Below are 25,928 nucleotides of genomic sequence, written 5' to 3' on the forward strand. Positions count from 1 at the left end.
ACACCCTTCTGTAAGGAATAGTCAGTGGGGTAGCAGGTAAACGTGTGTGTCTGTGTGTCTGTCTGTCTGCCTGTCTGTCTGTCTGTCTGTCTGTCTGTCTGTCTGTCTGTCTGTCTGTCTGTCTGTCTGTCTGTCTGTCTGTCTGTGTGTGCTCGCGTGTGCATCCATTCGTGCATGCCAGATTCGATGGCTGCTGGAGGACGAGATGGTGTCGGCGCTGCGTCACTCTCGCTCCATCACGGCCTCCACGCTGCAGAAGGTGGCGGACCACGTGCTGCAGTCCAGCGGCCGGCCGCGCTGCCACTGCGAGGTGGTCCCCCTGCAGTTTGTCTTTGGCCCCGAGCAGTCCCTGGAGAGGTTCAAGCAGGTGAGCTCTATAACTCCACACCTTTGGTGTTTTAACTAGAGCTGGGACTCGATTAAAAAAATTAATCTAATTAATCAGAGGCTTTGTGATTAATTAATCTAGATTAATCGCATTTTAATCGCATATCAATATTCAACCCGAGAACAGCGAGAAACCTTTTTTTTTAATGTTTTTTGGTATCCCAGTGAATCAACGAATAGTGACTACAGGATACCACTCATTTTCAACATTTTACTGTGATTAATATACCTGTTGTGGAAATAATAATAAAAAGTCACCCCTTTCTGTGTTGCCTAGAACTGGAGGTCTGAAAAAAAAATAGTAACAGTAACAAGTACATCTCAGTGACATCACAAAGCTGTACTTACTTCATATTGTTACTGTTTTTTGTCAGACCTCCAGTTCTAGGCAACACAAAATGGGGTGACTTTTTATTATTTCCAGTTTTCAGTACTATAGAAAAGCGCCCAGTGAGAAACGTTCCGCGGTGAAAAAAAGGTGCGATTAATTTATCTGTAGTTAATTGCGATAAATTTTTCTGTAGTTAATTAATCTAAATTAATCGCAATTAGTCCCGGCCCTAGTTTTAACCCATTTAGACCTGAGGACGATTCTACAAATGCCTTCAAATTCCTGACGCTTTTCTGAAAAACCCTGTTCATTAGTCGTTTTCATGTCAAGGACCCCCAAAAATGTATGTATACACATATATACATTATGTGTATATATGCATATATACATATATATGTATACAGAAACAAAGATTTGAGTTAAAAACATTAGCTCCGAAAGAATATATATATTCAAAGATTTGCGCCACATTTTCACGATTTAAAAAAAATAGCATACCTACAAGCTCGTAGCGAGGCACTTGGTGCCGTGCTATGAGCTTGTAGATCTGCTATTTTTGAATAGCTAAAGTATAACACCAACAGGGGTTCCCGCCCAGAATCGGTTAAAGGAGAATTCCATGCTAGAAGGCTTTCTTACCTTTCTTTGTAGTTGTTACGTCCCCACCAAAGCGGTCCAGGTGTTATTTTGTGCAAAAGTGCATTATTGGCTATTTCCCCTACCATAAGCCCTCAATGAATTGCATTGAATTGAATGGGGCACTGGGGTGTTGTGCCAATTTGCTTATTTCCATCGCTCAATTTTAATTTTAATTAAAATAATTATATATCCTCTCTTCATAATGTAAATAGTATCCCAAGCGGCACACTTTACTACTTATTTTGATGGAAATCAAATGGAATTAGCACAAAAACCCAACTCCCATTGAGGGCTTAAATTAGGAGAAATAGCCAATAATGCACTCTTGCACAAAATAACACCTGGCCGTCTTTGGTGGGGACGTAACAACTACAAATAATGGTGAGAAAGCCTTCTAGCATGGAACTCTCCTTTAAACATTATAATTTAGCTATTGCAAAATAGCAGATCTTCAAGCTCCGAGTGGAGTGCTACGAGCTTGTAGATCTGCTTTTTTATCGTGAAAATGTGGCGCAAATTTTTAATATATATTTTTTCAACATTTTTAACTCTCAAAGCTTTGCTTCTGGGGGGGGGGGGGGTCCCTTGATCAACATATTTCCAGATGGGGGTCGGATTACATATTTTTGGGGTCCTTGACATGAAATATTGAGCACCACTTTTATTTTGACAGTTAATTTCAACACACACTACAAGAGTTAATTTCAACACACACTACAAGAATACAAGTCGTCTGCTAGTCGTGTTAGCAACACTACGTTAACTGACGTGTAGCCTCGGAAACCCAGACGTTTTTATTTCCAGAGAGAAAAAAAAAGTCCACTTCAATTCGGCATAGAGTAGCGCAAACGTCGCTCACTCTCTGCTGATTTCTGATCGTCTGCAACTTTGTTAAATTGACGCACGCACACATGCACACACACACACACACACTCCTCTCTCTCTCTGTCGCTCTAATTAATTAGTCTCATGTCCAGCAGCTGTGCCTAGTTTCTCCTGGCGGATCCTGCCGGGAGCTGCTTATGCCATAAAAAGCATAGGTGAGTTCCAGTCTAACCAACGTGTGCCACACTCTCTCTCTCTCTCTCTCTCTCTCTCTCTCTCCACAGGAGTTCCGGCGGGTGGCGTTTTCGGGCTACGTGCTGAACGGAGAACAGGACCACTTCCACTACATGTCCCTGAGCCGCATGCACCCGCACCGCATGCAGGTAGCCAGGAAGCTGTCTGAGCCTGCAGCCAGCAGCAGTCCTACCTGTCCCCCCCCCGGAGGACACGCCGAGGACGGCTGCTCCGCACCGGGGACAGTCCTGGACGTGGACGTGGACGTGGACACGGCGGGACTCGACGCGGAGGTGGTGGTGGAAGAAGTAACTCGCATGCATTTGACTTCGCCCATTTTATCAACCTGTTTCAACCTATTTCCATAGAATTGGTCCTTCATATAATGCTCATTAAACCTTTTAACCCATTCTGACCTGAGATCAGATTCATACGAGGTTTCCGCCGGACACACACTGGTCTGATTAACCCATTCTGACCTGAGATCAGATTCTAAAAATGTCAGTCGTTCTTAGATTTTTCAAAAAATAGCAGACCTACAAGCTCGTATCGCCACTCGGTGGCGCGATATGAGCTTGTAGATCTGCTATTTTTCAATAGATAAAGCATAACATGATGCTAACACCAAAATGGGTGCCCGTTCAGAATGGGTTAAGACCCGAGGACCAGATTCTACAAATGTCTCCCAATTCGGTTTATTTCTGGAAAAAACTATGTTTTCTATGTCAGTGGTTCTCAGAATATTTGGCTTTGCAATGGCACAACATGCGTCATGAGTGTAAAATCAGGCATTACGACGTCATCAACGCCTGCCCAAAACCCATTTTTTTGTAGATTGTAGAACCGTAGATGTAGTTGACTAAAATCATATGACATTTAGTCGACTAAAAGTAGACTAAAGCATTTCAGGTGACTAAAACTTAAAGGGCCACTTCACCACTGGTCTCACTGCTGGATCACTCCAATTACCATAATACTTTGCTGCACTCACCCCACCTTGTGGAGAGGGGGAGGGCTGTTTTAAGGCTCATTCATAGTCTGGATTTTCGGTGGTGAGGAGACCACCGAACTACAACATGACGTCACGAGCCGCGATGAAGAGCAAACCACCGCCCCAGCCCTTCTCTCGGTTTTTACTCACCACCGCTCAACGTTATTTCAGCTCCGGTGGTCACCTCACCACCGAAAATCCAGACTATGAATGAGACAATATGACCAGTTTCTGTGACATGACTGGCACTTTGAAATACTAACATATCTAAAAAACAAATATTTCACACATACAAACATACTGGTTGCAACAAGGGGTGAAGTGGCCATTTTTAATGAAATGTCATTCAAAAGGCGATGACCTAAAAACTGTGCTGTCCAAATCACTGCTGATCTTCCGTGCAAATTTGCAGGTTGATGACAAGAGGGGTGCTGTGGATGTGTGCGCGGACCCAGGCGGCGAGCCGACCAAACCCACGGAGGCGATCGCGGACGCCAATAAGCGCGAGGCAGAGGACGCCTCGATGGCGGCGGACGCGCCCCACCCCCAACCCCCCGGAGGCGCCGCCGCAGCACTGCCCCCACCACCGACGTCGGAGCACTGCTGTACTGAAAACCTCCCCTGCTCCTCCTCCTCGCCCCCGAAGACCCCGTCTGCCCTCAGCCTGGCCGAGTCGGTACAGTCCGCCACGCAGAGTGAGTCTTCTCAAGTCCATCGATTGCACCGAATAATATGAAACGTCGTCGATTTGAACCCATTTTAGAGCTGCTGATGCTGATTCCACTGCCTTTTTAAAACAGTTTAAGCCCAAACCACAAATGGGTTAACCTGACGCTGCCAGATCCAAGAAGCTTGCTACACAAATTTGTTTCACAGCTTATTGGGATCTGGGATCGCGGAAGCAAATTCGATGACGGGGCTGTTCCTTTTTTTCAAGATACTTGGTAGATGATTGGATGGGACCGTCTGTCTATCACCGTGTGGGCGTGCAAACACAACCAATAATATTGACGTGTCTATATAGCTTCACATCCGGTTTCGCACATATCCCGCCCTTAGCTCACGCTGATTGGTTCGGTACGGAACGGATTTTTGTCAGCTCAACTCCCTGAGAGATCCCAGATGAGTGCTGTGTTGGGGAACATGGTTACCCAATACCGCCCTCATCTGGCAGCGTCAGGTTACAAATGGGTGGGGACGCCACAACACGGTTTTAGCGTTTGCCCCAGCGGTGTGATGTGTCCTGTTGCACGTCGGCACATGGTGGCACATGTGACTGTACTGGGCAATCACAGCAGTTGGTCTGTGCAGCAGACTGTTTTGAGTGGTGTTAGCCACTCCAATGCACAGCTTTGTGTGTCTGTCCCTATATGTAGTGTGTCCCTATGTATGTCTTGAGTATGGACAACTGCAACTCTGCCGGGGCAGCTTAAAGGGCTACAGTAACAGCTGTTGAGCTTCACACTTACCACTATAACTATAACTATAGCTAAGGGGATCCGCACGTAATTCTGACGGAGCATTAGTCCGACATGTGGGAACCGCTCAAACATGCACTGCTCCCGTGCTTGCGGTTATGGTTAGGTTAGTGTTGCACACACACACACATCACCACTCATATATATATTTTTTTTTCAGGTAGTGGGAAGCTGCGTCCCAGTCGGGTACAGAGTGTGGTGTCCAGCCAAGGCAGCCTGGACTCTGACATGCTGGGTAAGACGACTGTACACACAGCATGGTATTAACCCATTTAGACCTGAGGACGAGTCTACAAAATGTCTTCTAAATCCTGACCGTTTTTTTTTGTGTGTGTGCGTGCGTGTGCGTGTGCGTGTGCGTGTGCGCGCACACGTGTTCAGGTTATGACGGTGGCAGCAGTGACTCAGAGTGCGACGGCTCCTCCACCATGGTGGATGAGCAGGAGGGACAAGCCCGCCTGATGCCCGACTTCTGGCTCATCGTCAAGATCCACCAGGACCGCGTGGAGGTCTACTCCCATTCCAGGTGACACACTCACTGACTTAAATAACACAGCGCCAGTTTAGGCTTTGAGTGCCAATTCTCCCATTATAAAAAAAAAAGAAAGACATTGTAATTAAATGATGCATGTAATGTGCATGTCATCACCTGTACACCAGATTAGAGGAATTTTCAAAATATAAATTCCCAAGGGAATTGTCGTCTTGTCGTCTGTGGCATCCGGTCCATAATTGGCAATTAGGCGTCTTGTCGTTTATGGCTCTTAACCCATTCTGACCTGAGATCAGATTCATACGAGGTTTCCACTGAACACACACTGGTCTGATGAGCCCATTCTGACCTGAGATCAGATTCTAAAAATGTCAGTCGTTCTTCAATTTTTCAAAAATAGCAGACCTACAAGCTCGTATCGCGCCACTCGGTGGCGCGATATGAGCTTGTAGATCTGCTATTTTTAAATAGCTAAAGCACGACATGGACCAGGCACCAAAATGGCCGGGCACCAAAATGGGTGCCCGGTCAGAATGGGTTAAACTGTAGCTTCTCAACTACCTCTCGTTCAAAATATGAACGTGATTAGCAATATTATGGAAACGAGAGCAAGGTAAGCAAGCAAACAAATAACCCACTATTTTGAAGGAATCGGTTCCTTTCTGAAAAACCTGTGTTCCTATATCAGTGGTGCTCAAACTATTTCATGTCAAGGACACCCAAATATATACCTCAGGAGTTGGCATTTTAACTTTTGTAATAAAGTACCTTGATTTTATTTAGATCCTTCCTCTCCTCATTTTATTTTATTTTTTTCCGAGTGCTAGGATCACCACCTTTTCTTCAACATTTTAGTCCCTTTGATATTTGAAGCACCAGTCTACTTTTTGTAGACTTTGTCTGCACCTCCATTTGAGCACCTTTCTTTTTTCGCTTAAAAGTATTGAACATTGTGGTTGTGGGTTTTTACAAACATTGGACCAATGAAAAAGATTAACACAAGCTTGTGACTAACAACTGCATTGGATCATCGTTTTTTCTCCCATTTCCAGAAAGTTTCCAGGTACCGTACATCATCATCCAAAGTTTCCTCCCGACACCATTGCTGTACAGTTGACTACATGTTTATTTTTTTATTTTTATTTTTATTTGTATGACTGCAGGAATTTGACGGAGGAAAAAGAAGAGATTGCAGAGGAGTTTGAGAAGAAGGCAGAGGAGTTGGATGAGTCTCTGAGCCTGCATCGGACCGTGGTGCAGAAGATTGGAGAGATCTGTCGAATAGTGAACCAGGTACATACAATGTTAATTTTAACAAGTCACTGCACAACCTGGCTCCCCCCTACCTCTCCGCCCTCCTCGAGCCATACGCACCATCCCACTCCCTCAGGTCCAGCGACGCCGGCCTCCTTGTGATCCCCAAGAAGATCAGGCTTAAAACCTGGGGCGACAGGGCCTTCCCTCCCCAAACGCATCCGGGATGCCCCTCACTCCCCACCTTCAAAACCGCACTAAAAACCCACCTGTTCAGAATAGCATTCCCTAGCTGATGTGTTACATCTACTGTTTTTATTCTTATTTTACTTGTTTTCTAAGTCGTTTTTTTCTCATGTTCCTCCCCAAGCCCCCACACATGTAAAGCATCTTTGGGTATTAGAAAAGTGCTATATAAGTCCCAGATATTATTATTATTAATTTTGTCGACTAATTACTATGACAAAAAATGTTCGTCGACTACCTTCTTTCACTGACGAAAACTAAATGGAAAACTAACTAAAAACTAAGCTATGATGACTAAAACTAAGACATATATTGACATACGTATATGTATATGACTTATTTTTCTCAACAAATATTAATTAGACAAAAATGTTAGGAAGGGACTAGTGGACAAGAGATCCAGTATACGTATTTTTTACTTGCTGAAAATGCTGAAAATAGCAGACCTACAAGTTCACAACGCGTCACAGCACGACACATTGTGGGCTTGTAGATTGGCTATATTCAGCAAGTGTAAAATCAGTCATTACGACGGCATCAAGCCCCGCCAAAATACATTTTAGTCGACTAAATCAACTGTAGATTTAGTAGACTAAAATCTTATGATATTTAGTCGACTTAGTTATTAGTGTGTGTGTTGACGCGTGTGTGTGTGTTGACGCGTGTGTGTGTGTGTGTGTGTGTGTGTGTGTGTGTGTGTGTGTGTGTGTGTGTGTGTGTGTGTGTGTGTGTGTGTGTGTGTGTGTGTGTGTGTGTGTGTGTGTGTGTGTGTGTGTGTGCGTGTGTGCGTGTGTGTGCGTGTGCGTGTGCGTGTGCGTGTGCGCGTGTGCGTGTGCGTGTGCGTGTGTGCGTGCGTGCGTGTGCAGTGTTTGTTACTCCAGGACTTGCATGACAGTCATCAGTGTAACAGTCTGCTGGTGGCAGAGAGCGAGGAGGATATCTGGAAGAACGAGTCCCTCTACAGGCAGAGACTGGCTACTGCGGACGGTCAGTCTATCTCCTGTCAGGCTATACTATCATAGAGTTCTATAATAGTGGTGGGAAAATAACAGTATTCACATGTTTTATTTAAGTAAAAGTATCAATCCGGCAACACTCTGTTACAAGTAAAAGTCCGGAATTCACAATATATTGGTATATCACACGTACCGGTATATTGGTCTCGGAATGTACCAAAAGTGGGAAGTAATCGGTATGCAGAATGTAGCATTTATTTTGAAAATGGCAGATCTTTAAGCTCTACGCCAGGGTTCCCCAATTGGCTGGCCCACGGGGCCGCAAATGGCCGCCATTTTATTTTTAGGGCAAAGTTACAGGTACGTTATATGTGCGATATGAAGTGTGAGATTACGATAATGACAGTAATCCTTAAACATCTTCAAGGGCTTTTGGCACTCAAATGGAACAAATGGAACCAAAAATAAATATATAAGTATATAATATACAATGTATATAATAAATTGAGATAAAATGGTGAGAATCACTGATAGAGCACTGCCATATCTTTTCAAATGGGGTCTTGCCCTGGAAGTGAGTTAATTTTACACTCTCAAGAGTTAAAGATCTATAAGGGTCCATTTGGTTACCAACTCTCCATCATTTAGCTGGGGACACCTGGAAACCACTGGTGGTCCCCGGGCCACTGGTTGAGAACCACTGTTCTATATCTATTCTAAGCTTAATTAATGCATTAATTTAAATGAAAAAAAACACTTTCTCGGCCCCCAGCCTGGTACCCTAGTCAAAATATGGCCCTTGAGGGAAATTAATTGGGGAACCCTGCTCTACGCTCTACACGTTTGCAGATCGGCTATTAAGTAAATGTACTTAGTTACTTTCCATCACTGTATATAAATTCAGTGGGCATTTGAAGCATACAACATAACGCTCTACTTCCCATTTTCTTCATTTGTGGAAGTGCTAACTTCATGAACGCGCCTGCATCCATTCATGAACGAGCTCTCTGTGTTTATGACCTTAATTATGTCTCTCCCTTGTCCGTATAAATACGGACCCCAACGTGTACTCCGTGGATATAAGGGTTGAGCCCCAAACTCCTTCTCTTAAATTGATGTATGTCCACAGACTATGACCCTAACATGTGGCATTGTGGGTGTCTGTCCACAGACTATGACCCTGACATGTGACACTTTGGGTTGTCTGTCCACAGACTATGACCCTGACGTGTGACACTTTGGGTTGTCTGTCCACAGACTATGACCCTGACGTGTGACACTTTGGGTTGTCTGTCCACAGACTATGACCCAGGCATGTGACATTTTGGGTTGTCTGTCCACAGACTATGGCACGGAGGAGAGCTACCAGCCCCGGGACTACCTGGCCGCCACCATGCAGTTCATGCCAGGACACTTTGCCTGCGAGGTGGCGTGGAGCACCATCATCCACATCCACCCGCGTCTCAAGATGGGACCCAACATGGGCGTGTCCAGAGGTGAGCGCGGAACCATTCTGAACGTGCCTCCTCAAAGGATTAGACACCCGACATGTGTTGATTTTGTCGGCTTAAAAACTATGACGAAAATCCTCCGTCAGCTACTGTAACTACCATTTTTCCACTGTGGAAAACTGAATAAAACTAAGCTGCGATGACTAAAACTGTGACTAAACAATTTCTAATGCTTCTTATTGCAGATCTACAAGCTCACGACGTGTCACACTAGCCTGCGACACGTTGTGCGCTTGTAGATCTGCTATTTTCAGCATGCCACAAAGCATGCAATGACATCTACTGGATCTCTTATCCACTAGTCTCTGTCAGTCATGTTAGTCTAGTTTTGTATTTGTTGACTTGTCTTAGTTGAAGTCATCGTAGCTTACATTTTTATTTCGTTTTAATTTAGTTTTCGTGTGTGCGTGCGTGTGCGTGTGTGTATGTTTTCTCTCCTCCAGCCATCCAGGCCCTGCGCTCCGTGCTCAACTCATTCTGTGTGGTCAACAGGAAGAACATGTTTGTCTACCAGGAGCGCACCACCAAATCAGTCTTCTACCTCAGGTTACTCACACACTTATAGTAATCTACGGGTAACAGTTATGGCCGAATTTAGCCCAAGGAGTGTTTTGTACAAAACTAATGCTTTGAATTGGTTCAGAATCATGGATAACCCCTTGTTTGACATGTCACATATGCTACTTTAAGCATAATTCAAATTGTATATATTTTTTGGCCTTATATAGGTTTTCAATGGTACCCCAACGTTCAACCCCTGAATATACCACGATGCACAATTGATATAATAATCAATTTCGAATGTTATTTGGATGAAAAACGATTACTATTGCAATTTATTTTGGGTCACCCTTTTTTGAGTGGTGCAACCACTCCAAGGAACAGCAATGTTCTATGTCCGTTCCTAAGTCCGTCCCTATATTTAGAGTACCACCAGTGGGCACTGTTGCACCACTCACTTCAGACTGGTCTGATTTTTAGCGTAGATTGACTGGCCTATAACGGGTGAGCGTTGTGAATGACCTTTTCAGACTCCATCATGGCCCATAGCACTTACCCTAACCCCTTAGATAGCATTTCTGTTGGCTTAGATAGCATTTGACACAGACTTATAGCATGTTATGTAGACAGCACTATAATTGTATTGTATATAGTCATAGCACGCCATAGTACATATGTATAGCATAGTAGTGAATATGTATAGTTTATTATGTATAGTGTATGTATAGTTTCATCATATAGATATTCCACTGTTACCTTCTTAGCTTACGCATGTCTCATGATAAATGCTTTTATGTGATGTATTCCCATGCTTTTGTTCTTGCTTAAATGTAAGTCGCTCTGGATTAAGAGCGTCTGCTAAATGCCTAAATTGTAAATTGTAAATTGTGTCCTCCTCCTTGTTGTCTCCTTCAGGCTGTGTGAAACATCTCAAAGCGGGAAGCCCTCCGAGGCGGATGGAAACACATCCCACTCTGTCGGACTAGCCAGGAGTCAGGAGCCCTTCTGTTCAGAGGACCTCACTGTACGGACGAACCACCGTTTGATTTAGACATTTAGATTTTCGTTTTAGTCCTAGTCTTTTTTTAATTAGTTTTCACGTTTTATACTCACTCACTTGAAATGTTTTAGTGTTAGTCTAGTTTCAGTTGACTAAATCAGGGGTTCTCAACGTTTTGGCTGGGGAGTGGGACTTTAGAGTATATATTAACCCATTCTGACCTGAGATCAGATTCACATGAGGTCTCCGCCGGACACACACTGGTCTGATGAACCCATTCTGACCTGAGATCAGATTCTAGAAATGTCAGTTGCTCTTCGATTTTTCAAAAATAGCAGACCTACAAGCTCGTATCGCGCCACTCGGTGGCGCGATATGAGCTTGTAGATCTGCTATTTTTCAATAGCTAAAGCATAACATGATGCCGACACCAAAATGGGTGCCCGGTCAGAATGGGTTAATAGAGACGGCACCCAGAGGAAACCCTGAAATGGCCGAATTTGGTATTGCAGTTTTGACCCAAAGACATGAACGTGCTGGTCCGTTGACTATCATTGCGCACGTTCATGATGACACGTGAACGCTGTTATCATACGTGAACGCGTGCAATGATAGTCAACGGCAGCGCGTTCATGTGTTTGGGTCCAATCCATCCCAGAATGCACTCTGTTCCTACCCGGAAAGAGGAGTGAAATTGCCTCATGCGCTTTTGAGCAACTTAATGCAAGTGGATGGGAGGAGAAATCCGGTGCCGTCTCTATTAATATATACTCTAAGAGTGGGACCCCCATTTGGTTCCATTTGTACACTCTCAGAATTACAGACTTGTTATGGTCATTCAGAGACAGTGCTGTACGTGTTTCTCTGGTCATTATAGCTTTTAACCACTTTAACAATTAAAAAAGCTATTGAAAAATAGCAGATCTACAAGCTCAGCACAGCACTGAGTTCCGCGCTATGAGCTTGTATATCTGCTATTTATTTTTAACCATGAGGATGTGTTGCAAATCTTTTAATATATATTATTTCACAGCGAACGTTTTTAACTCAAATCTTTGCTTCTGGGAGGTCCCCTAGAACAACATATTTTCAGATTGGGATCTGCGGCGAAATACATATAATTCTGGGAGTCCTTGACATGAAATCAGTTGAGAACCACTGACATAGAAACATACGTTTTTCAGAAAACTGTCCAGGATGTAAGTGATATGTTGTCGAATCAAGTCCAGAGTGTAGAGTAGGAGAGTAGCGACACGCTTTGATCTCGCCGCAAAGTGGGGTGCCTATGGGCTATAGTTCCACAACCATTGATCCTATGGCTGGAACTATCCCATTGAGATAGAATGAGCACTTCCACATTCCATTGTTACAATGGGAGTCAACGCTAGTGTCGCCACTCTCACTACTATAATTACTCTGCTCAGGTCTTACGGGGTTAACCCATTTAGGCCTGACGTCGAAATTTAAAATATGTCTTCAAAATCCTGACAGTTTTCTGAAAAACCTTATGCTTCTGTATCAGAGGTGCTCAATATTTCATGTCAAGGACCCCAAAAATGATATGTTAAATGATATGTAACCTGCCCAGATAAGAAGCAAAGATTTGAGTTAAAATGTTCACTCTGTAATAATATATATTCAAAGATTTGAGGCACATTTTCACGATTTTTCAAAAATAGCAGACCTACAAGTCCATAGTGCAGCACTCGGTGCCGCGTTATGAGCTTGTAGATCTGCTATTTTTCAATAGCTAAAGTATATCATAATGCTTTAAAACACAAAAAGGGGTTCCCGCCCCAAAATGGCTTAATGGTGGTCTTGGTGTTGTGTGTTCAGGGCTCCAGGTCTTCTCTGGAAGGATCCAGGCCTGTTGGACAGGTGGACAAACACATATTGCTGCTGGTCCATGGAGTTGGAAACGCTGGTAAGATTTCAACTTGATTGCTTGGTTAAATGATTGGGTGGGGGGGAGATACATGTTTTTTTCTTTTTTTGGGGGGACACAACAAGGATTACATGTTGTATAATAATACCCCACAATGTGTGTACACATATATGTGAGAAGTCAATGGCTAAGTTAAGGAACATAAACCAAATCAGTGCTATTGAACACTCTTTACGTCTGTGTGTTGTTTCGAAAATATTGAACCAATGGAAAGTAAAATGTGCTTTTGACAAAACCTCTTAACTTCATTGGACCCTCAAAATGTATCCACCACCTCTCCCCCTCTCATGGAAGTAATTGACAATATATAAAGTTACAACACCAACTTTGATGAGGCTGTATTGCTTTGTTTTAAAAATATATGGTTTTCCTGAAAAAATATTTTTATGAGTTATGAGCTTTCCTCCCGACAGCAGAGATATCCTGTAATCTTTTTTCTATGACAGTGTGGACCCAAAAAATTACTTATTTTCTATGAATTACACACCCCATGATGCCTTGAATTATTGGAGACTTTTTTTTGTCACATGTCCTAACTTTTAATGAATGGCTTCAAATTTGACACACATGTTCCGCAACCCCACGGGGAGTGCAGTGCCCAGTGTCGAATCGGTCGGACCCACGGTTGTCCAGAAAAAGCACAAAGGCCCTCTGCCCGGGCTCTGGACAGGGTCCCACAGGGTCCATATATGGAGCTGGCCTGTTCTGACATCACAACACTCCATATTTGGGCATGCCTGACACAGAACTCCATATATTATATATAAAGCGTTCCCCGGGTCTAGCATGGACGTAAAATGAAGCCTGTAATTCCTTGCACTGTAAGTCGCCATATTTCTAGATCCGTTTTGGCCCAGCTGGCCATTGGCTGGCCCAGACAACGAGGCGGGACTTCCCCCCCTTACTCTTCGTTGGTTTTTATTTTGACTGAACGGGGGGTGGCTCCCGATCATAGACTGTAACGGTAGCCACACCCCTCAGAACATACGCGACTTTATGGTCATTATGGCCATCTCTTTGCCACTGTGGGGATGTGTGAAGCATTTGCTTTTAGAAGTAAAACTGCATTGGGCACAGTTGGAGCACGTATACTGTAGTTACCTGGAGGAATGTCTGAAAGGAATGTACGATTAGTAGTAGGAGGGGTGTAGGAATGGCCCAGATAAGAACATCTATTACATGAATACAGGGAATGGGGACATCTTTAGGTTTCTTTAATCTTTAGGTTTAGTGCGTGTAGTGGGATTCAAACATTTCTCCTGTGTGACAGACTCAAAACGTTTGGCTGCTGTGTCAATCCACTCTGGTTTGAACCCCCTGGTAAGAAATATATTGGTCCAATCAGCTGCTTGCCTTTGGTAACTCCAAGGGGCCAGTGAGGCACTCCAACGTTGAATCACTGGGCCCTAGTGGTAAGAGGAAGGACTACACTCCAACGTTGAAGCACTGGACCCTAGTGGTAAGAGGAAGGACTACAGGCGCACCCGTGGATTCATGACGAGGAAACCCTGTGCAGTGGGGCTTTAACATTGAACGCTCAGATTGCGGAAGTAGACGTTTTGAGACGGTCCTTCCAGGTGCTTCATAACGCCACTGAGCAACTTCCACTGACATGAATAGCGGAGGGGGCGAAGCAAATTTTGATTTTAGTTGTAGTCATAGTCTCTTGAAAAGTTTCCATTTAGTTTCAGTCACCTTTTAGTCACTTAGGATGTCCTTAGTGTTAGTTTAGTTGTATTTTTGCGGGCCTCGATGCCGTCGTAATGGCTGATTTTAGGTTTGCTAACATTTTAGTCTAGTTTGTATTTATTGTCGATATATTTAGTCTTAGTTTTAGTCATCATAGCTTAGTTTTCATTTAGTTTCTATTTAGTTTTTGTCAGTGAGAAAAGGTAGTCGACGAACATTCTTCGTTTAGTTTTAGTCGACGGAATCAACACTGATCTAAACTCCAAACTCTCCTGGCCCTGTGGAACTGGCTTATAGGCCAGTATAACACCTAATAAGGTGACCAGGGTGAAAACCATTACCATGATTTTAAGTATTCCTATCTGTGGGCTTGTGGAATAGATCCGTCTGAAGGGAAGTCCCCTCTTTTATCACTAAAACAAAAAAAAAAAGAATCTGAGAGTCACTAGACTCCAGAGCAAATTAATGAAAACATGAAACAGACCCAGGTTAGCAGCTGTATCATACCAAATAAGGAATATGTCATCTGCGCTGATAAGTGAGAAAAGAAGAAAGACATGGATTAACCTCAGAGTTCAGAATATAGGGAAGCTCAAAAAGACCCATATAAAGATTAGCATAGTAAGGAGCCATCGTACAGCCCATGGCTGTGCCCAGTTTGAAGGTAAACTAGCTGGTGGTGAGCACAAGTTTGGTGAGTTCACAAATACAAGCAGTACTAGGTTTCTTTGTTTCTTCTTTGTCTGAGAAAGTAGTTTACAGCCTGCACCACCACTGTGGGGAATGTTAGTATAAAGGCTGGCAACACCAAGTGTCGCCAAAGGGCAATCTGGGAGTATTTTAATGGCTTTCAATGTATTAATAAAAACCAATGGAGTCTCTAGAGTAGAAGAGAGAGAAACGGCCCATGGTTTTAGCAAGTGATCTACAAAGGTTGAAATGCCAACACTGCTTACTGCCCACCAAAGGGACAGTCTGTGTTTGATGAATTTTAGGAAGAGTATACAATTCAGCAAGGCAGTCTCTCTCAGCTTTAGACAAACTATTGATTATATTATATTCCCTCTTATTTTCCAGAACACTTTGCACATCATGTTGAACCAAGCGACAATAAGTATCAACATATTCATGTCTGTTTTTAGAGGCATAAAAGTAGACTTTTTTTTCCCCTGAAAGTTACAGCTTTATTAATCAAAGGGGTGGCAGTCAGACAACAACCCTGGTTCAATATCAACTGAGTTGGCCTCACTATGTGTAATAGCTGAGGACATACTAGAATTAAATTATGTAGTAGAAGGATTCTCTAAGTCATATTGGTCGTAGTAGCAGGCAGGAGACCACTGGGTGCATGCTTTTGGTTAGAGTCTAACCAAAGGGGGTTTAAGATGTGTATGTCTAACCGTTAGACATACCATTGGTCCGATATCTCAAACCCTCACCCTGGCTTAACCCTAACCTCCCACGGGGCAGCACACCAAAACCTAACCATATCCCTCTCCCAACCCTCACCAACCTTAATCCGGTCGTCTTAACGCACCCCTCACCAACCTTAGTCCGGTCGTCTTAACGCACCCCTCACCAACCTTAGTCCGGTCGTCTTAATGCACCCCTCACCAACCTTAGTCTGGTCGTCTTAATGCACCCCTCACCAACCTTAGTCTGGTCGTCTTAATGCACCCCTCACCAACCTTAGTCCGGTCGTCTTAATGCACCCCTCACCAACCTTAGTCCGGTCGTCCTAATGCACCCCTCACCAACCTTAGTCCGGTCGTCTTAACGCACCCCTCACCAACCTTAGTCCGGTCGTCTTAACGCACCCCTCACCAACCTTAATCCAGTCAGACCAATGCTATGTCTAACCAAAGTATGCCTCCCGAGCCGGGACGACTACCTCAGAGGTTTCGTTGAGAAGTTAATTACCGTGTTTTCTTGTTGTTGGATCGGGTATGGTGAATGCGGTTTATTGCGTTGCCCTCGTCGGACTCGTCTGATGCGTGGTGGTTAGTTCTGCCACGTCCTCGAGATCTGGTGTTAAGGTGTTAACTGTGTGTGTGTGTGTGTGTGTGTGTGTGTGTGTGTTCATGTTGCAGGTCCAGAGATCAAAGATGAGCTGGTCAAGGTGTTGCGTAAGCGTCTGGATGAGACCACCCTGGACATCATCACTGTCATGCTGGTCAGGAACTGCAAACTGACCCCTGCTGACGTGGAGGTAAACACAGCAATTTCTTGATTTTGCTATGCAAACTGGTCAGCATTTTCCTTTTTAAAATGGAAAATTAAATCAACTCGTTCTCGGCAGCGACGGCCATTGGAAAATAATAATAATCGTTTAACAGATACAGTAAGTAACAGGCAAACAGTGATCATGTATGTATGTATACATGCATGTATGTATGTACCGTATGTATTTGGTTAAAATGGGTAGGGTTTAAAAAAAGGCAAGAGCTTGCTCTGGTGCACTGGCCTAAAAGTGGGTCCTTAAAAACTGCAAAAACTTCTGAAATGTATGTATGTAGGTATTTATGTGTGTATGTATTTAAAAGGGGGGCTTTTTTGTAAAAAGCCCAGCCCACAATACCTTCATATATTTAAAAATAATTAAAAAATAGGGTTACCAGTGAAGGGCAAACTGCCTATTCACTGGGGACTATGCAAGGCAGAGGCGTCCACCCCCCTGAGTCTAAGTTAGGCTAGACCGCATACCTAAACATGTATGTATGTATGTATTTATCTATGTAGTATGTATGTATGTAACAATGGTCGGGTGGTCCCTTATTGGCTGCCAAAAACAATCATATATATATATATATATATATATATATTTGAACTGGAAAAGGAAATCAGAATCTGTCAACATACGGAGGCATATATCCTGATAGGTGGCTGTGTTGACTCTGGACTTGATAAAACACGGTGGACCAACACTAGCAGATGACATGGCACCCACCACTCCTCATGAATGCTCATTATAAGATGGCAACATGTCTGTCTATACTGGGTTGTGGACAGTTCAGAAAACTGCCTCCCAGTGACATCGATGGGGTTTCCAAGCTAATAGGAACTGCTGCCCTAATGCAAAAATAACGCGTGTTAAGTGAGTGGCGCCTGATTCATTTAACTCCCTATTAAATGCCGCCGTCTGATAGCCTAGACTGCCTAAGTATAGAGTTACCTTTGGACAGCCACTGCACCAACCGACGCTGAATTTACAATAGACAGACATTAAAGTCCATATACTTGACTGGCACGAATGGGGTGCATACTTAGAACATCAGAATGCGTCACCTACCCCACTCTGTCCGATGGAAACTCCATACGTCTTAAAACGTATTAAAAACGCAAATGAAATGATGAAAATGTAACTCGTTATTGGGAGGGAAGCTGTTTTAGAATAAATTAACTTTTTTAACTCGTGAATGGGAGGGAAAGGGTTACATTACAATCGGCACAAATTACATAATAATTTACCATTAACAAACTTTAAAGTCGATAGACTTGACTGGCACGAATGACATCATAATTTACCCTAAACGTTGATGAAGCGTCAACGGTGATGAAGCGTGCGTGCGTGTCACGCGCATATCTTGAGTGAAGTACATTGTCGGAAGTTTCCGGACCAGCGAGGGTGCAGTACTTAGTATAGACAGTTTTTGGTTTAGACTAGTCATTGGTTAGACCAGTCCTACAACTACAACTTACCCTCACCCTAAACCTAACTCCCACGGGGCAGCACCCCTAAACCTAACCTTAACCCATGTCTAACCAATGACTAGTCTAAACCTAACCTCACACGGGGCAGCACCCCTAAACCTAACCTTAACCCATGTCTAACCAATGACTAGTCTAAACTAAGTATGCACCCCACCAGCGATTGTCCAAAATGGTCGGTCGGCCTGCCTGCCTGTCTGTGAAGTACAGAGTCGGAATTTGTTCGGACCAGCGATTGTCCAAAAAGGTCTGTCTGTCTGTCAGTGTGTTGTCATACAAGCCTCAGTGTATCCCCTACACCCCACCCCCTACTGTCTCTCTGTATCCCTCTGAAAAAAATCTTAAACGAATGAAAAACAAACAAAAGATGTGACCGAGCAGCATAAAAAACACAAACGTCCCAATATTTGCAGTCATTATCATCTTCTACTCCCTGAAGTCTCCTATAACTGTCCGTTCCTTTACCCAAAGGCATCAACTGGCTCTCCTTTCTTCTTCCTTTTCATGTATCGGCAGACATTGTGCAAGATATGCCCTTGTCTCTAGGTCTGTGTCGAAGAGGCGGGCTACTGTGGGTGGTCTGTGTGAGGGTCGTCGTATGTTTGTATGGTCATCCTATGTCCGACAGTCTGCTCTGGCTCGCAGGTTTGCCAAGCCCCACTTGCGAAATTTGATGCGGAGGCAACCTCCAGTGTGTAGGTAGTTCAGCAGGACCCATTGCCTGTGTGGTAGGTTTGACATCCCCGGTGGTCCCAGATTTAGCACCCAACCGTCTCCCACTCCTGCCAGGCATGTGTTAATAGGGCCGGTCCTCAAGGATAGAGCGGCGACATCCCTTATTGTAGAGGTGGGCGTGATTCAAGTCTGCTTTGGGGTGCCACTTGTCATGTTTCTGGACTTTTTTTCCTCTTGCTGCTGCCATTATTCATGACCGTCAGTTCCCACCTGATGTTGTGTGGGAGTCCCGACTGGTCCAGACCAGACTGAATGACCTTTAGTTTGCATAAGGTCCTCAGACTAGGACTTAAATCTAAGATTAACCCCACGTTGGTCTGCACTGGTCTGTATCCTCCGAAAATTACGATGCAGTCTCCCACCATGCAACAGCACATCCCGAACCTCCAGCATTGGCGCCCTCCCTTGGGCTCGATCTTTGTCCAGGAGAAGGTGTCTGGGTTGAACTTCCACATGTCGTCGAAGGTCTGGTTCCAGCTGTGGCCGCCGAATATGTACAGCTCTCCATTGTAGGTGAAGGCGGAATGATCCTCACGGCAGTCCGGGAGAAAGACTGGCACGTGCGCGTTCAGCCACCAGTCGTTGGTCTCCGTGTCGAACACTCTGATGGTGTTGTAGTAGTGCTGGTCCTGGTCCCCGTGGCCACCGAACACGAACATCTTTGTCCCGATGAAGGTGGCGGAGTGACAAAACGAGGCCGGCACGGGAGTGGCGTTTATCAAAGACCAGACCAGGGTGGCGGTGTCCAGCTTGTGGAAGTCATTTGTGTATCTGGTCTGCTTGTTGAAGCCTCCGTACACGTACATGACCCTCTCCAGGACGCACGCCGAGTGCTTGTACCTCGCCTCGGGAACGGTCCCAGAGACCGCCGGCATGAACCACGTGTGCGTGTCGACCTCGAACGCATAGAGCACGTTGCAGTTGTCCCCCGTGATGGTGAGCCTGTTCCGGTCCTCCGTTATTGTGAAGTTCACTATGCCTCCCCAGATGTAGATGACGTACTCTATGAGCACGGCCGTGTGGCCCAGGCACATGGCGGGCACCTCGGGGGGGTTGTCGCCGTCTCCTCCTCCGGCCGTCGCCGCCACCGCGGGGGGCAACTTGCTCCAGCGCAAAGACACCGTGTTGAAGATGTGCACGTCGATCTGTTCCCTCTCGTTCACGTGGTCGTAGCCTCCGAAGGAATACACCTTGTGCCTCACTGCCACCACAGCATGGCGGGCTCTCTTAGGTCCTCCTTTGGGGTTGATCGTCCAGCGCAGCATGGCGACAAAACAAACACAGCGGGGGTCGCCGGCTCTGTAAAGAATGAGTTCCACTGTGTCCACACTGCCACTTATATTGCCGGTGGCACAAATGCCAAGCAAAGTGTGGCCAAGCCGTGAAGTCGACAGGTTCCAATCTGGACAGCTGATTTATGTTGATCACCCTGATATGGTGAATAATCATAGCAGCCAGTCCTCTATGCCAGTGATTTCTGAAGTATTTGTTATTTCAAAACATCCCAGTTTGATATACATTAAAATCCCATCTATCAATTCCCAGCAAGCCAAATGACATCATGATGGCGTTATGATGACATCCTCCAGTGACTCCGGTGATGTTCAGGACTAGGCCAGATCACAGCCCGTATGGGGATAATCTTTAGTTCAGGACTAGTCCAGATCACAGCCCATATGGGGATGATCTTTACGTCATTGCCAGGACATCTTCACCAGTTGAAATAATATAGCTTATTCTGGGTCAGATCTGACTAGTTATGATATGACTTAAAGTGATCGGGGTGAACCAAAAACTGTCTAAACTAAGTACTGGACCCAAAGTGCTCTGGCCTCTATCGGACTCTCTCTGATTCATCCTGGGACGTCCGTCTTAGTGGGCAGAATTTATGTTGGTTGAAATCAGGTGACATTCTGTGCCAGATCTGACTAGTCTTGGTTTGACTTGATTTGGCCCCAATAGAGACGTCACTATTCGTCCAGGTCCTGACCGTGCTTGCTGGGCTATCTATCTATCTATCTATCTATCTATCTATCTATCTCTATATCTATCTATCTATCTATCTATCTATCTATCTATCTATCTATCTATCTATCTATCTATCTATCTATCTATCTATCTATCTATCTATCGTCTCATCTTGCATTGTGATTGAATTGAAGGGGGCGCATACAAAGTTTAGACTAGTCATTGGTTAAACATGGGTTAAGGTTAGGTTTAGGTGTGCTGCCCCGTGGGGTGAGAGTTTGATATAGGTTGTAGTTGTAGACTAATGACTGGTCTAACCAATGACTAGTCTAAATCAAAAACTAAGTACTGCACCCATTTTAAGGTGTGTCTCTGCTCTGTTATTGGCTGAAGTTCGTTCTGTGCACTATGATTGGCTGGAGGGTGCATTGTTGGCCAATCAGCTCTCTTTAAAATCATTGGCGATTGGCTACAAATGTGTCATTATGTGCTGTGATTGGCTGAAAAGTGTGTCTCTCTATGCTGTGATTGGCTCAATTCCGGGCACTGGAAATTGGCATAACCTTTGTGCCAGATGAGCCAATACAAGTGGCAGCGAGTAAGGGCAGGAGAGGAGAGGATGTGCAGGCCAACGTTGCTAGATGTGAGGATGGGGAGAGACAAAGGTGGAATAGAGAGAGAGCGAAAGAGAGAGGAGGCAGAGAGAGAGGGATGTTGAGAGGGGGTAGTGAAAGAAGAGGGGAAAGAGAGAGAGACATGAGGGCCGGGTAGCGTGGATGTGCAAGCCTACGTTGCAAAATATACGGCCCGAACCTCTATATTGATATACAATTTATTAAGGGTGTAACAATACATTTTAACAGTGATACGATACGTATCACGATACATGGTTGACGATACGATACATGGACGATATTGGTTCATTTTGGCGATACGATACGATTCAATGATTTGAAATCGATACAGTAACTATTTAAAATACATTGACATTATTTTAAATTAAGTAATTAAACCACTTTTTCTTCAAAAAATTGCTAAATACCACGCACAAAAATGTATTGATACAATCAATTATTTGCATAGCAAAACGATACGATACATAATCAATGTTGCTGCTATGGGGGTCCTTGAGATATTGAGCACCACTGACATATAGAAACATGGGTTTTTCAGAAAACTGTCAGGATTTAGAAGACGTTTTGTAGAATGGTTCCCAGGGGGTTAAACCATGTACAGATGTAGTGGACCCGTAAGGGCACATTTAGTTTCCATTGTATTACTGATGAATGGGCCACAATGGAAACGGGTGAAAGAAACGGCGAGTTAGTCTGTCACAACACACATCGTTTTCCTATATCCGTTTCACGTATCAGGTTCCGGTGAAACCTTTCAAAATAAGGGTTTCACTGGAAAAATATGGGCAGTTGTTGGTAGAATGAATGAATTGATACCCAATGCCCAAACACTGACCAGTGTGAATCACTCAAATATTGTATTTTATTTTTAAATAGTCCTATTTGTGGTGAAGCGAATTGGAGTAGCAAGCAAAACAGTGTTGATTTTGACAGCATTTTTTTTATTTTAGTTTCAGTCATAGTCTCTTGAATTTAATTTAAATTATTTTTTTGTCACATTTTAGTCGCCTGGACTGTTTTTAGTGTTAGTGTTTAGTGTAGACTAAATCTACAGTTGATTTAGTTGATTAAAATGTATTTTGGCGGGCCTTGATTGATTTTACACTTGGTGAAAATAGCATGCAACCAAGTATAAAATTACTTTCGTGTCCACTAGACAATGGACCCGTGGGTTAATTTGGTTCCATTTGTACACTCTACATTTTACAATATGAATTGGGGTCTCAACTCGAGATAGAAATGCCATTAAATGGGGGTCCATGGGTCAAACCCTTGAAACTAAACAGGTGGAGAATCACTGCTAGAGCCGTACAAATCTTCTCTTATGGGCGTCCCTGGCATATGTCTTCAATTTGGGGTCCGTGGGCTAATTTGGGGGTACACTAAAACAACATTTATAACCAATTGTGTGTGTGTGTGTGTGTGTGTGTGTGTGTGTGTGTGTGTGTGTGTGTGTGTGTGTGTGTGTGTGTGTGTGTGTGTGTGTGTGTGTGTGTGTGTGTGTGTGTGTGTGTGTGTGTGTGTGTGTGTGTGTGTGTGTGTGTGTGTGTGTGTGTGTGTGTGTGTGTGTGTGTGTGTGTGTGTGTGTGTGTGTGTGTGTGTGTGTGTGTGTGTGTGTGTGTGTGTGTGTGTTTTCAGTTCATCCAGCCTGCAGGCTCTCCGGCCACTGAGGTGATGCAGTTCAGCATTCCCCAGCCCTGCTACGTGGCCTGGCTGCCCGCCGTGGCCCACTACCTCCGACAGAACCTGCTCATCTTCCTGCACCTGCCCAAGTACACGGACAGCAACATAGCACACCACTTTAAGGTACCATACTGTACACGGACAGCAACATAGCACACCACTTTAAGGTACCATACTGTACACGGACAGCAACATAGCACACCACTTTAAGGTACCATACTGTACACGGACAGCAACATAGCACACCACTTTAAGGTACCATATTGTACACGGACAGCAACATAGCATACCACTTTAAGGTACCATATTGTACACGGACAGCAACATAGCACACCACTTTAAGGTACCATATTGTACACGAACAGCAACATAGCACACCACTTTAAGGTACCATATTGTACACGGACAGCAACATAGCACACCACTTTAAGGTACCATACTGTACACAGACAGCAACATAGCACACCACTTTAAGGTACTGTACTGTACACAGACAGCAACATAGCACACCACTTTAAGGTACCATACTGTACACGGACAGCAACATAGCACACCACTTTAAGGTACCATACTGTACACGGACAGCAACATAGCACACCACTTTAAGGTACCATACTGTACACGGACAGCAACATAGCACACCACTTTAAGGTACCATATTGTACACGGACAGCAACATAGCACACCACTTTAAGGTACCATATTGTACACGGACAGCAACATAGCACACCACTTTAAGGTACCATACTGTACACAGACAGCAACATAGCACACCACTTTAAGGTACTGTACTGTACACAGACAGCAACATAGCACACCACTTTAAGGTACCATACTGTACACGGACAGCAACATAGCACACCACTTTAAGGTATCATACTGTACACGGACAGCAACATAGCACACCACTTTAAGGTACTGTACTGTACACAGACAGCAACATAGCACACCACTTTAAGGTACCATACTGTACACAGACAGCAACATAGCACACCACTTTAAGGTACTGTACTGTACACAGACAGCAACATAGCACACCACTTTAAGGTACTGTACTTACTGTACTCTGTACTGTACACGGACAGCAACATAGCACACCACTTTAAGGTACCATATTGTACATGGACAGCAACATAGCACACCACTTTAAGGTACCATACTGTACACGGACAGCAACATAGCACACCACTTTAAGGTACCATACTGTACACAGACAGCAACATAGCACACCACTTTAAGGTACCATACTGTACACGGACAGCAACATAGCACACCACTTTAAGGTACCATACTGTACACGGACAGCAACATAGCACACCACTTTAAGGTACCATACTGTACACGGACAGCAACATAGCACACCACTTTAAGGTACCATACTGTACACGGACAGCAACATAGCACACCACTTTAAGGTACCATAATGTACACAGACAGCAACATAGCACACCACTTTAAGGTACCATACTGTACACAGACAGCAACATAGCACACCACTTTAAGGTACCATATTGTACACGTACAGCAACATAGCACACCACTTTAAGGTACCATATTGTACACGGACAGCAACATAGCACACCACTTTAAGGTACTGTACTTACTGTACTCTGTACTGTACACAGACAGCAACATAGCACACCACTTTAAGGTACCATATTGTACACGGACAGCAACATAGCACACCACTTTAAGGTACCATACTGTACACGGACAGCAACATAGCACACCACTTTAAGGTACCATACTGTACACGGACAGCAACATAGCACACCACTTTAAGGTACTGTACTTACTGTACTCTGTACTGTACACGGACAGCAACATAGCACACCACTTTAAGGTACTGTACTTACTGTACTCTGTACTGTACACAGACAGCAACATAGCACACCACTTTAAGGTACCATACTGTACACAGACAGCAACATAGCACACCACTTTAAGGTACCATACTGTACACAGACAGCAACATAGCACACCACTTTAAGGTACCATACTGTACACAGACAGCAACATAGCACACCACTTTAAGGTACCGTACTGTACACAGACAGCAACATAGCACACCACTTTAAGGTACCATACTGTACACAGACAGCAACATAGCACACCACTTTAAGGTACCATACTGTACACAGACAGCAACATAGCACACCACTTTAAGGTACCATACTGTACACGGACAGCAACATAGCACACCACTTTAAGGTACCATACTGTACACAGACAGCAACATAGCACACCACTTTAAGGTACTGTACTGTACACAGACAGCAACATAGCACACCACTTTAAGGTACCATACTGTACACAGACAGCAACATAGCACACCACTTTAAGGTACCATACTGTACACAGACAGCAACATAGCACACCACTTTAAGGTACCATACTGTACACGGACAGCAACATAGCACACCACTTTAAGGTACTGTACTCTGTACTGTACACGGACAGCAACATAGCACACCACTTTAAGTTACTGTACTGTACACAGACAGCAACATAGCACACCACTTTAAGTTACTGTACTGTACACAGACAGCAACATAGCACACCACTTTAAGTTACTGTACTGTACACAGACAGCAACATAGCACACCACTTTAAGTTACTGTACTGTACACAGACAGCAACATAGCACACCACTTTAAGGTACTGTACTTACTGTACTCTGTACTGTACACGGACAGCAACATAGCACACCACTTTAAGG

At 44.2% G+C, this 25,928-nt stretch overlaps 1 protein-coding gene across 1 annotated transcript in view; it reads left to right on the forward strand.

The window, feature by feature from the left end:
- The window catches only part of szt2 (SZT2 subunit of KICSTOR complex), a 181,611-nt gene that overhangs the window by 83,877 nt on the left and 71,806 nt on the right, over nt 1–25,928 (forward strand). Inside the window, exons 40-52 of the mRNA XM_083766835.1 lie at nt 182–367; nt 2,467–2,724; nt 3,820–4,102; nt 5,046–5,120; nt 5,267–5,411; nt 6,542–6,671; nt 7,745–7,865; nt 9,178–9,330; nt 9,789–9,891; nt 10,762–10,870; nt 12,683–12,770; nt 16,571–16,689; nt 23,165–23,332. Of these exons, the coding sequence (XP_083622961.1) occupies nt 182–367; nt 2,467–2,724; nt 3,820–4,102; nt 5,046–5,120; nt 5,267–5,411; nt 6,542–6,671; nt 7,745–7,865; nt 9,178–9,330; nt 9,789–9,891; nt 10,762–10,870; nt 12,683–12,770; nt 16,571–16,689; nt 23,165–23,332 (1,938 nt within the window). The remainder of the gene's footprint in view (nt 1–181; nt 368–2,466; nt 2,725–3,819; nt 4,103–5,045; nt 5,121–5,266; nt 5,412–6,541; nt 6,672–7,744; nt 7,866–9,177; nt 9,331–9,788; nt 9,892–10,761; nt 10,871–12,682; nt 12,771–16,570; nt 16,690–23,164; nt 23,333–25,928) is intronic.

This window comes from Protomyctophum parallelum (genome assembly GCF_964188405.1).
Source record: "Protomyctophum parallelum genome assembly, chromosome: 6".
NCBI classification, from domain to species: Eukaryota; Metazoa; Chordata; class Actinopteri; order Myctophiformes; family Myctophidae; genus Protomyctophum; species Protomyctophum parallelum.